The 12,560-nt window shown below is 40.0% G+C and overlaps 1 protein-coding gene across 16 annotated transcripts in view; it reads right to left on the bottom strand.

Annotated features, from left to right (window-relative positions):
* Window positions 1-12,560, bottom strand: part of ATG13 (autophagy related 13) — a 47,439-nt gene that overhangs the window by 14,026 nt on the left and 20,853 nt on the right. For all 16 annotated transcript variants that reach the window (XR_011249270.1, XM_069554022.1, XM_069554026.1 and 13 more), the window contains 6 exons: window positions 8,614-8,695; window positions 7,562-7,642; window positions 7,084-7,203; window positions 5,136-5,182; window positions 3,537-3,677; window positions 641-681 (listed from right to left, as the gene is read on the bottom strand). Coding sequence is in view for 15 of the 16 variants with exons in the window: in XM_069554022.1 (XP_069410123.1) it covers window positions 641-681; window positions 3,537-3,677; window positions 5,136-5,182; window positions 7,084-7,203; window positions 7,562-7,642; window positions 8,614-8,682 (499 nt within the window). In the remaining variant the exon portion in view is untranslated. The remainder of the gene's footprint in view (window positions 1-640; window positions 682-3,536; window positions 3,678-5,135; window positions 5,183-7,083; window positions 7,204-7,561; window positions 7,643-8,613; window positions 8,696-12,560) is intronic.

Below are 12,560 nucleotides of genomic sequence, written 5' to 3'. Positions count from 1 at the left end.
CTTGAATGCAGCAGCCTCAATTTCATACATATGTGTATGTGTATACAAATAATTCTATTTTAATTTATTCTATGTTGACCTAATACTGGCAGGGGAAAAAGCATCTGTTTCCTGATAAAACTACCTTCAAAGTGGTAAAATGATTATTAGTCCTAAAGCTTAAACAAGTCCTAACCAACCCTGTCCAGATATGCCAATAAGACATTAAAGGGGCACAGAGAGTTCCTCACACAAATAGCTCAATTTATGAAGCAACTGCACTCCCACCCAAGCTGCCACCCCAGAACTAAGCACAGAAAAAAGCCAGGGCATTACAATAAAACTTTACTAGTTTTCTGTTTTACTTCCAATTTTTCAAAATTATTGATGCTCATCAGAAACGTTTAACATGATCACTGTAGAAAATTAGGAAAACAATCATATAAAGAAGAATAAAGAATTCTGGGTTACTAGAACTTTTGGGAAAATTATTCAGTTATTCCCTGGTGGCTCTCCAGATCTCCTACCTGTCTTTCCCTTACTTGTATCACACATACTAAAATCACAAGCTGTGTAGTATTACAGGCAGCATCCAAGCACATCTCTGAAGTCAGGAGAACACTTAGCAACACTACAAATGTTTTTTAACCTTGATACATACCTTCCCCTAAGCCATTCAGCTGAACGTCCCCAAAATATATTCTGTAGGGAAGAAAGAAGAAAATGTTACTTGATTCTTTATTCTAAGGGCCTGCATATTAAACATCTAGAAACAAAGTCAACAAAACTAACCCTTCTTTTCTCATCTGCATGAACATCTCTCCGAATGGAGCAGTATTGCTACTATTTGATTAAGCTGTAGGCATGAGGATGGTTATGGAGAGGACTGGTTAAAAAATTAGAAAAATAAAAATTAAGTGTGACCTGCTGTTTAAGTTTCTTATTCCTGCTTCTGCAGCATATCTGTAAAGTTATATGCACGCATGCGTGCTAAGTTGCTTCAGCTGTGCCCAACTCTTTGTGACCCCATGGACTATAGCCTGCCAGGCTCCTCGGTCCATGGGATTCTCCAGGCAAGAATACTGGAGTGGGTTGCCATGCCCTTTTCCAAGGGATCTTCCCGACCCAGGGATTGAACCCGCATCTCTTATGTCTCCTGCACTGGCAGATAAGTTCTTTACTACTAGCACCCCCTGGGAGCCCTTTGTAAAGTATACCTACTGGGAAATAGAGAATGTACAAACAAAACTGGCAAATAGTTCTGGAACTTCTATTACAAGATATAAGATTTTTTTTTTTTTAGAATTGACACACAACATTATATTAGTTTCAAGGATATATAATGATTCAATATCTGTACACATTGCAAAACAATCTCCACACTAAGTCTGGTTAACATCTGTCATCATTCACAGTAACATAATTTTTTTTTTTTTCTTGTGATGAGAACTCTTAAGATCCACTTTCCTAGCAACTTTCAAATATGGAATAGAAGTCACTAGATTTTGAAGTGTGACCTTCAGTCAAAGTGGGCTCACTCTGCTTCTCGAAAGTCATTCCATCATTCCAAAGTAAACTAAGAAATTAGAATATCTTTTCCACCACTGAATAAATAGGCAAGACTATTCTAAAACTATGAAAATCTAAACACAGTAGAACCTTTCCATGAATCTCCCTGGGAAGGCCAATCTATTTAGCAAAAAGTCTGAATTATAAAACACTTAAAATGTATTTTTATATTTTTGAAGTACTACCGTTGAAAATTAAACACATACATGGGTATGTTCAATAAAAACTAAGCTCTGACAATTTACAAAGCCCTAAGGTTAGATGTTAGAGATGAGATAAAGATAAACTAGGGCCAAGTCCTAGGATGAATCTGAATCCTAGGTCTCACAGATTACAGTTTGGAATGGAAGAAATGTATATACATATCTGAAATACATGCATGAAAGTGACAGACACCATAAAACAGGGGTTAGCCAACTTTTGTTTAAAGGATCAGTTAGTAAATATTTTAGACTTGAGGGCCATATAGTCTGGGGCAACTACTCAGCTCTGCTCTCATACTACAAAAAGTAGCCACTGATAATAGGTAAATGAATGGGGTGGCTATGTTGTAAAATAATTCTATTTATAAAATTATTTGTAAAAGAATTCTATTTATAAAAACAAGCAGATGGGGGAAGAATTCCCTGGTGGTCCAGTGGTTAAGACTCTCTGCTTCCACTGTTGGGGGCCCAGGTTCAATCCCTGACTGGGGGGAACTAAGATCCTGCAAGTTCTACAACTTGGCCAAAAGAAAAAAAGGCCTCGAAAAGTAAACACACCTAGGGTTGCTAGATTATTTCAACAGAACTAGCTAATTCTCTAATCTGTGGTCCTTCCATCCTTTTATACCAATTCTTCTCAAAATCAGCTCTTTGCATGTAAGCCAAAGGCCAACACCCATGGCTCATCATTAACATGAAACAGAGTCCTGGCTAATTTGGGAACCCTGACTTTCCAGGCTCTGCTCTCGCACTTTGCTAAATATCCTCTTCACCACCACTCTGGTCCATTCAACAACCTATATCAGTTCAGTCGGTCAGTCGTGTCCAACTCTTTGTGACCCCATGGACTGCAACACGCAAGGCTTCCCCGTCCACCACCAACTCCTGGAGCTTCCTCAAACTCATGTCCAACTCGGTGATGCCATCACTTCATGGAAAATAGATGGGGAAACAGTGGAAAGAGTGAGAGACTTTCTTTTTTTGGGCTCCAAAATCACTGCAGATGGTGACTGCAGCCATGAAATTAAAAGATGCTTGCTCCTTGGAAGAAAAACTGTGACCAACCAAGACATTAGTTTGCCAACAAAGGTCCATTTGGTCAAAACTATGGTTTTTCCAGTAGTCATGTATGGATGTGAAAGTTGGACTATAAAGAAAGCTGAGCGCTGAAAAACTGATGCTTTTGAACTGTGGTGTTGGAGAAGACTCGTGAGAGTCCCTTGGACTGCAAGGAGATCCAACCAGTCCATCCTAAAGGAAATCAGTCCTGAACATTTATTGGAAGGACTGATACTGAAGTTGAAACTTAATACTTTGGCCACCTGATGCGAAGAACTGACTCACTGGAAAAGACCCTGATGATAGGAAAGATGAAGGCGGGAGGAGAAGGGGATGACAGAGGATGAGATGGTTGGATGGCATCACCAACTCAATGCACATGAGTCTGAGTAAGCTCCCGGAGTTGGTGATGGACAGGGAAGCCTGGCATGCCGCAGTCCATGGGGTCGCAAAGAGTTAGGCATGACTGAAAGACCAAACTGCCTGAGGATTGAAAAATCCTTTCCATAGCAATCAAGACTGTGTATAAACAAAAGGATAAAGAACTTGGTTGCTTTGGAAAAAGCTGAGGTTCATAAAGGAGAATAGACAGGCAATCACAGTAAAGGTATAGCATCAACCATCCAAATATCTGTCCAAAAATTAATCATGGAATACCTGAATGCTGGTCAGACAATGTGCAAATTGATGAGTCCAAAGTGTGAATCATGAAGGTGAGCTGTTTACCTGTATAAGATGACATATTCATGCCCTTGCTTTCTGGAGAGTCTGTAAGCTGGTGTCACCCTAGTTATAGCAAGCAGAGACTTCAGCAGCAATGACAATCTGTTGTACACGGCATAGGAAACTTTGATTTCTTTATCACACCTGAGGAGCAAAGACACTATCAGCATTCTCCTACTCGGCTAACACAAAACAAAGAACAAAAATGCAATGGATAGAGACATTAGTTATGCTCCATGAAGTGACTGACATTATTTGTCAGCATTAGAATATATAACTGAACAACCTTACTGTATACTATAAACTAATGACATTAAATATCAACTTAATACTTCAATATTTAAAAGTCTAAAAAAAATCTGTTAGCATTATTCATAAATTCGGATAGAATATAACTTGATGTGCAGCCTAAATAACATTTTACAGAGTATTACAGTCAAAAGAGATAGTTGCTAATTAAATGCTGGAACTGTGTAAGATTAAATTTATAATTAAAACATCTTCTGAACTAAACTTCTAATCAGAGTGCTTTGTCAGCTCATCAACAAATTGTTGATGGTGACCAAAGTTTTACTTCCCCATGCAGCAGACAAAGGCAGGTAGGCAACAAAAGCTCTCCAGTATATTTTTTTCTAGCTTTGAAGCAGCTATCTTTCAAAGAAATAAAGCAGAACCCTTAAAAACAGTAATTCAATACTGCAGTTGTATTACTGAAAGTACAAACATAATTTCACTGTACTATCTTACAGCAGTCTACTTCTATACATCTAACGGGAAATCCGGAGAAGTGCTTGGTACGAAAATTTTGGACTATAACCTGGCAACTGCTTTTTATTTAAGAAAGAAAAATAATGGCTATACCACTCATACTTATTAAAAAGATTTTTCCTTTGATGTGTTGCTATTTCCTCAATATTCCTATATATTCTTCTTGAAATTTGGGCAGGAATTCAGCTAATCTGCCCTGAAAAAAGAAAATGGAGGGGAAAATAACACGCATTCCCAGTCCGTGACCAACACAGCATGTCTAAAGGAGTGGTGAGGGGAAATCTTATTGGATGTCTGCCACACAGAAAACAGACAAAACAGAGTAGTCATGTTACAAGAGCTCAAGGGATTTAACCAGAGAACTATGTGTGCTCTGGGAAAACAACAAACCCTTTTTCAGCCTCCTCTCTGCTCCTCTCCCTGTGTTGCCTGAGTCTCTCTGGACCGATGCTCCTGTTGAAGGTCATTGCTGTGCCTGGGCTGGAAGCCAAGCATGAGGCCAACTGTAGCAAAGACCTACCAGCTTTGTTAAGTGGTCAGAACATTCTCTGTGACTGATACAAGCCCTGCTTTTCACGTGATGTCGTGCACTTTATCCTCAGCTACCACAACCAAGGATTCTAAGATAGAACACTTACATACTTTTAAAATGTATTTATTTTTAATTGAAGGATAACTGCTTTATAATACTGTATTGGTTTCTGCCATGCATCAACATGAGTCAGCCATAGGTATGCATATGTCCCCTCCCTCTGGAACCTTCCTCCAGTCTCCCATCCCATCCCACCCCTCTTGGTTGTCGCAGAACGTCAGTTTGAGCTCCCTAGAGCTTACTTTTCATTCATTTCCAGACACCAGATTTCCAGCTCCATGGAATCTCCCTGTAAATGGAACAATAAAAGGTATTGTTAAGATATTATTACAAGACATTTCAGTTTTGCTTTTGATAATCTTTTTTATTATAAAGCACAATACAGCCACTATAAAAATATTACACAGTATAAATAAGCAAAAAGAAGATATCACTTAAAACACAATCAGTGATTTTCCTAAATAAAAGTGAGCTCATACCATACAGTCTATTTTTTATCTTTTTTTTTTGTATATACTATTTTTATCACTTTTTTATGTGCTTTAAACTGTGGTGTTGGAGAAGACTCATGACAGTCCTTTAGACTGGAAGATCAAATCAGTCGATCCTACAGGAAATCCATCCTGAATACGCATCAGAAGGACTGATGCTGAAGCTGAACCTCCAATACTTTGGCCATCTAATATGAAGAACTGACTCCTTGGAAAAGACCCTGATGCTGGGAAAGAGTAAAGGCAGGAGGAGAAGGGGATGACAGAAGATGAGATGGTTGGATGGCATCACCAACTCGATGGACATGAATTTGAGCAAAGCTCCAGGAGTTGGTGATGGACAGGGAAGCCTCAAGGTGCAGTTCATAGGGTTGCAAAGAGTTGGACATGACTGAGACTGAACTGAACTGATCACAACATGGAATTCGCCTTATAATTAAAAATTCTACATTATTTTTAATGGCCACATAGTATTCTACCAGGGCTTTCCAGTGGCTCAGGAGCAAAGAATCTGCCTGCAGTGCAGGAGACCCAGGCTCTATGTGAGGGCAATTCTTTGGTTGCAGCAAGCGAGAACTAGTCTCTAGCTGGGGTGCAGGGGCTTCTCACTGTGGTGCTTCTCTTGTCGCGGAGCACAGGTTCTAGAGCACAAACTCAACAGCTGCTCCACAGCATGTGAGATCTTCCTGGATCAGGGGTCGAACCTGTGTCTCTTGCCTTGGCAGGCGGATTAGCACTGAGCCATCAGGGAAGTCCAATCACAACAGTTTAGAATCTGATTTCACAGATGCCTGAGAGAGGAAAGTTCTTCCTTTTGGACTCCCTAAGTATCACTAAGGAAAATAACTCACAGTATACACCAGTAATTCAATAAAGAGAATAGGATGTTTTATTTGGTACTAAGATTTCCACAAAATAAGTACTGACATCATTCACACAATAAAAAATTAAGAGCCTACTATGTGCCATCCCAGGCATTGTGACAGGCACAGAGATGATTATTTATTATATCCTGCCTCGTTTCAAAAAGAATTGAAAAACTACACAGATAAATAAGGTGTGGCATAGCTGCTGACCTCAAGAATAAAAGTGTAAAGTATCAGTAGGAACATGTAATAACTGTCTACCATATTTTATTTATATACTTTACAAATAAGAATTAAATGAAATATAGAAGTGTGGTGGTGGTAGAGGTGGGGCTAAGTAATTTGGCCAGAGTTGCTCAGCTAGGCTCTGAATTTGGGTCTGTATAGCTCTAAACTCCATTAGTCCTTTGTTATTCCACGCAGCCTCACAATCCTGTAGTGGAAATAGATTAATAAACATACAAGAAAAACTATTTGCATCATGGAAAAAGGTGGAAAAACACACTAAAAAAAATCACATTCTAGCAAGTTACACTCTAAGAAACAAATATAAACAAAGCACACAGGAAGTCTAGAGCGGTTAGAAAGGGAGATCTTTTGGAGCACACGAGTGCTGAAGGATGGGTAGAAGCACACCACTCACAGACGATAAATGAAGATGAGAGCGGAGAGTCTACTCCAAGTGGTTGGAAGAATAAGTACAAAAACCATGACCTCCTCAGAGAACCATGAGAGGGTCAGAGAGGGAAAGCGTAGGAACAAGGCTGGGTTGGAACCAGAGTATAAAGTGCTTTGGGTGCTGAGCTAAGACCCTGTTCTGGCCATAACCTTACCTCAGAAGTCTTGAGTGAGATCTCCACACACATAGACCTCCCAACAGCAGGCAGCTGCCCTGCCAGGGCCTTCTTTGCTTCATGTGTAACCTCTGGGATGTCTTTGATTGCTAAATTGAACTAGAATACAAGAAGAACTTTGTGTTAAACACTCACGAGGAACATTATGGAATCAAAGTAGTAACATGGGCCCTGCCCTTAATGAAGGACAGTCATTCACTTCTCCTTTCCCCTTAAGAGAAAGACCATCAAAGACCCAAAACTCAGGTTGATAAGTTTTCACTCATCACAGAGGAAAACCAAAAAATATCCAGGACTAACATTCAATGAAGAACATATTTTCCAAGTGAATGGATCAAATGGAATTAGGCATTTTAATGTTATGACTTAGTAATACTAGAAATATTATTATTACTACACCATGATTCCTTGTGAGAAACACCATAGTATATCTCTCGGCAAAGAATAGGAATTTTACCCAGTCTGAACCCGTTGGGGAAGAAGACGAACGAGTACAAATCTTCTCTCCCAGTCGAGCCTGGACGATCACTTGGACAGTCTAAAAAAAAAACCAACCAAACAAAAAAATCAAAGGTGAAAAGTTTCAACAAACCGATTTGGCTCCTAATCAAGATTAAAACCCTCTCAATGCAGGGTTAAAAAAAGTGCTAATGATCATAACTATACTTCAGGAAAGGGTAAGATTTAAAACCATTAAGAACAGAAAAAAAATGGCACAAAAATAATACTGTAAATATTCCTGAGGACCTAGTGTCAACCAATTAAGAGAAATCAAAGTCTGAGGCTTGTAATGTATAATATACTCACATGGCAGAAGGAAAGCTGCACACGGTGGCTCTGACTTTCATAAAGAAACAAGTCCAATCGTAGGTTTAAATATTCACTGCCATACACTTATGTAATCATAGTAGATTTAAACCAAGGAATCCACAATTATTCATATGACTTGGCCCATATGGCAAAAGTCTTCCGGCTAATTTTACAGCCAGAATCTACTGCATGGCTTGTTCTTACATAGCAATGGTTGAGAGGAAGGAGAGACAGAGGTGGAAATGATTTTTAGATTTAGGGAAAGATGCCTTCTATAGCACTCAAAATTCAGTTTTAATTTTTCATTTACACAGAAGGGGACAATAAGCAGAAAGTGAGGGATTTCAGAGGTAGTTAATGCTTAGGGAAAGATGCACCAACTGCTGTCCATTCTAGTCCAGTCTTTGTTCTCACCCCAAGGGAACACACTGTGCCAATAACCTGGCATAATAAGTTTGACATTTCTGCAAACAGGCTTGCAAAAAAAAAAGTTATTTTTTTTAACAAGTAGCTTTGGAAAATTGGAAGCTTTTTAGTTACACCCCCAGTACCGCCCCCAAATTTCACAGTTTGGTTTACAACAGACAGAAGTATCCCTTAAAATGGGCAAGCTGCAAGCTGTTATGCTGTATTTCCAAAAAGGGAGAGGCATGGAAGTTATTTCGAACAGTTCTAGGCTCAAAAGAACGGATATACTACCTTGAGGGCAAAAAACTTAATGAACTTGTCCAGGTCCTTTCTGTCCTGGGAATTAAGATCAGTTTCCATTGCCTATAGGAATCTAAAACAGGAAAAAAAAAAAGTGTTGAATAATGTGACTGTGTTTTAAAAGGGATTGCTACAACAAAGCATACAGAGATGGCATTGTCTACTAGCTTATGAATAGTCATGTAGGAGGTAAAACCTCCCCTCCCCTCGACTAAAGACACCAACATGAAGAACAGAAGATACTATCTTTTGAGGAAAATAAACTCCACACAAAGAGCTAAATCTATAGACCTAGAAAAAAGATGAGACAAGCCATTTTACCTGAATATGGAACTTTGAGCTTTCAAACTTATTCATTAAAAAAGTTTTATTACCCAGCATACTGAAGACTAAGTTTTAATGTGGCAAAAACTTCATTAAAACATAAAATAAGTTAACATTCCTTCAACCAATCCAGGGATCAAACCCGCATCTCTTATGCCTCCTGTATTGGCAGGCGGGTTCCTTACCACTAGCGCCACCTGGGAAGCCCAACATTCCTTCAAAAGACCACTAAATCAATTTAATTTTGGGTGGGAGTAGGGTGGGGGGTGGGATGAGAAGGGGCTGGTATGAAGAAGAAAGCATTTAGGGGAGAGAAGAGTATGAACAAAGGCATATAAGCCACAGGAGAAAAATGGGTTTGGAACTATTGAGTACTCCAATTTTCCAGCGATTGGGTATGGCTGGTTTAGGCCAGACCACGAGAGTCTCAAATACAGTGCTAAAGACTGGTGCCAGAAAAGGGAGTACCCTCGAGGCTTTTGAGAAGAGGAAGCAACACAATCCAAATGGTGCCTTAGAAAGATAGCACTGCTGGCACATTGTAGAATAGTTTTGAGTACGGAGAGCAGGGAAATCAATTAGGTCCTTGGCAATAATTCAGACTTGTGGTCAGGGCTAAAAGTCTAATAGAGACATGATTTGGAAATATGGATGGGAGGTATTTTAAAGGAAGAGCTGACAGGATTTAAGGACCAAGTGTAAAAAGTTTAAGCGGGTTTCAGTTAACAAAAAAGAGAGTGAGAGGGAAAGCTAGTTTTAAGAAAAGGCTAAAGTTGAAACGGGAAATCATGAGTACAAGTTGGGTGGTGCAGAGGTTAAAGCGTCTGCCTGCAATGTGGGAGACCTGGGTTTGATCCCTGGGTCGGGAAGATCCCCTGGAGAAGGAAATGGCAACCCACTCCAGTATTCTTGCCTGGAGAATCCCATGGACAGAGGAGCTTGGTGGGTTAAAGTCCACGGGTAGCAAAGAGTTGGACACAACTGAGTGATATGTAAGAAATAAGATTCTTTATTGAGGTGTGAACTTACATCAGTGAAATGCACAAATCTTAGGTGTACAGCTCAATAAATATTTCATATGTGAACACTCATAGATGACAACCCAGATGGAGTTATAGAACACCTGTAAGTCAGAGGCTCCTCTTGTGTCCCCTTGGTCAATAAACCCACAGAGAAGTAATCATTATTCTAACCTCTATCACCATAGATTAGCTTTGTCTGTTTTGAATTTCTTATAAATGGAATCAAATAGTATTAACTCTTCTGTTGTGTAGCTTCCTGTATTCAGTAAGACTCATTCATAACGCTGCACGCAGCAGTTTATTCTTTTGCATTGCTATGTAGCACTCCATGTTATGAATATATCACCATCTATGAATTCTGCTGATGAAACATCTGGGTTGTCTCTCGCTTTTAGCTGTTAGACTCTTGCATGCCATTTCTGGTGAATAAAAACCCTCGCTGGGGTCAGACGAAAAGCCGGGAGTGCTGAGTTTGGGTCAGCAGGCATTCCTTGTTTAACTGCACCTCACTTCACTGTGCTTCACAGATGCTGCTTCCCCCTTTTAAAACAAATTGAAGGTTTGTGTCAACCTTGTGTTGAACAAGTCTATCAGTGCCATTTTATTTTGTGCCTTGGTGTCATATTTCAGGAATTCTTGAAATATTTCGAAACTTCCACCAGCAAAAGGCTCAGGTGATGGTTAGCATCATTTTTTAGCAACATTCTTTTTTCCGGCCGTGCTGGGTCTTTGTTGCGTATGGGCTTTTCTCTAGTTGCAGCAAAGTGGGGGCTTCTCTCGTTGCGGAGGACAGGCTCTGGGCGGTACAGGCTCCAGCAGTTGCAGCACGTGGGCTCAGGAGTTGCGGCTCCCGGGCTCGAGAGCACAGGCTCAACAGCTGTAGCTCACGGGCTTAGTCACTCTGCAGCCTGTGGGGTCTTCCCGCATCAAGGACTGAACACGTGTCTCCTGCACTTGCAGGTATATTCTTTACCAGTGAGCCACCAGGGCAGCCCCGAAGTATTCTTAAATGAAGTTCTGTACATTTGTTGTTGTTCTTTTTCTAAGGCCATACTGCGGGGCATGTGGGATCTTAGTTCCCCAACCAGGGATTAACCCGTGCCCCTGCACTGGGGTCACTGGGCTGCCAGGGAAGTTCCTGCATGTTGTGTTTTAAAGACAATGCGATTTTACTCTTTATAGTTTAAACACAACTTTTATATGTACACGGAAACCAAAAAAATTCATTTTATCACAATGATCTGGAACCAACCCACAATACATCCAAGGTATGCCTGTGTTTAGCTTTGACAATTACTGTCAAACAGTTTTCCAGGGTTTGTACCAATTTATGTCACCACCACAAATGCACTGGGCTCCTGTGGATCCACAGTTATAGCACCCCTTGGAACTGCTGGTTCTTTCATCTTAGTCATCCTGGTAGAAGTGTGGTGGTATCTCATTTAATCTGCATTGAATGACCGATGATTAAATTAAATGCCTTTTTAAAGGCATTTAATTTAATGCCTAAATTATGACTGCCTTTCCCCTACTGGCACTTTTTTTCATGTGTTTGTTAGACATTTGGATATCCTCCTCTTTTACAAAGTGCTAATTCAGGCCTTTTACCCACTTGAACAAATATTTAAGTAAAAATAAAAAGATCTTTTAAAGCTTTAAACAGCTCAAGGCCCTGAAGCAACCCAGCCACAGACCCGAGGTAAGCACAGTGTTGGAGGACTGTCCTGCCCCTAAAGTGGGGACGTGTTCCTACTATCAGAGAATCTACCGATGCAAACGCTACAATGGCATGACTCTTGCGACTTTTTGTACCACTGGAAGCACTAAAAGGATTATCCAATAACTAGAATTAAAGGGGGGGGGGGGTTGTCTCCAAGGCCTATTGTCTCCTTAGGCCTAGATACCAAGGATGTTAATTCATCCTCTACAATAAACAATAGGTGGTTTGCCTTTGCTTTGCTCTTGCAAAATTCCTTCTCTGAGTGCTCCCAGGATTATAAAGGGAAATTTGGTACAAACATTAAAGAGAGACCCACAGTTGAACTTTTCTTCCTGCTCTTTACTATGCTAACCAATTACTAAATCCTTCAAACTTTTGCTTATATAAAATCCTTTATATTTGCGGCATTTTCATTTCCATAGATAACCACCTTAATTCAAGCCTCATTTCTTATCTGGAAGAGATACCAGATCTCACTTTACCTTTGAAGAGGATCAGGCTACGCCATTCTAAAATATGCTACTTTGGCATAAAGATTATTTTAAGCTAAAGACATTTGAGATTCAACAGATGTAGAAAACCTTTTCAGCGCTTCCCTTATCTGACTAAAAGCAGCAACTTCTAAGAAATGAGGACTGCCATAAATTCTCATTTCAGGTTGGCATCTACTCCCAGGAGAGAGACCAAGAGTAAACCTAACATAAAATGCCCCATCTGGGGGCGTTTCATGGTCATGAAAAAGATGGAAAGACCATTTGCACCCACACAAGGAAATATTATCACCAACGTTCTTATCTCCCATTTGTTCTCAACATTTGTGTTTCCGAAAGAAACTTGTTTGTTCTTCCCATAAAAGCCTTTTCCCCCCTCTC

This window comes from Ovis canadensis, chromosome 15 (genome assembly GCF_042477335.2).
Source record: "Ovis canadensis isolate MfBH-ARS-UI-01 breed Bighorn chromosome 15, ARS-UI_OviCan_v2, whole genome shotgun sequence".
NCBI classification, from domain to species: Eukaryota; Metazoa; Chordata; class Mammalia; order Artiodactyla; family Bovidae; genus Ovis; species Ovis canadensis.
The sequence above is the reverse complement of the archived record's forward strand: the minus strand, read 5'-3'. Positions and strand labels throughout refer to the sequence as shown.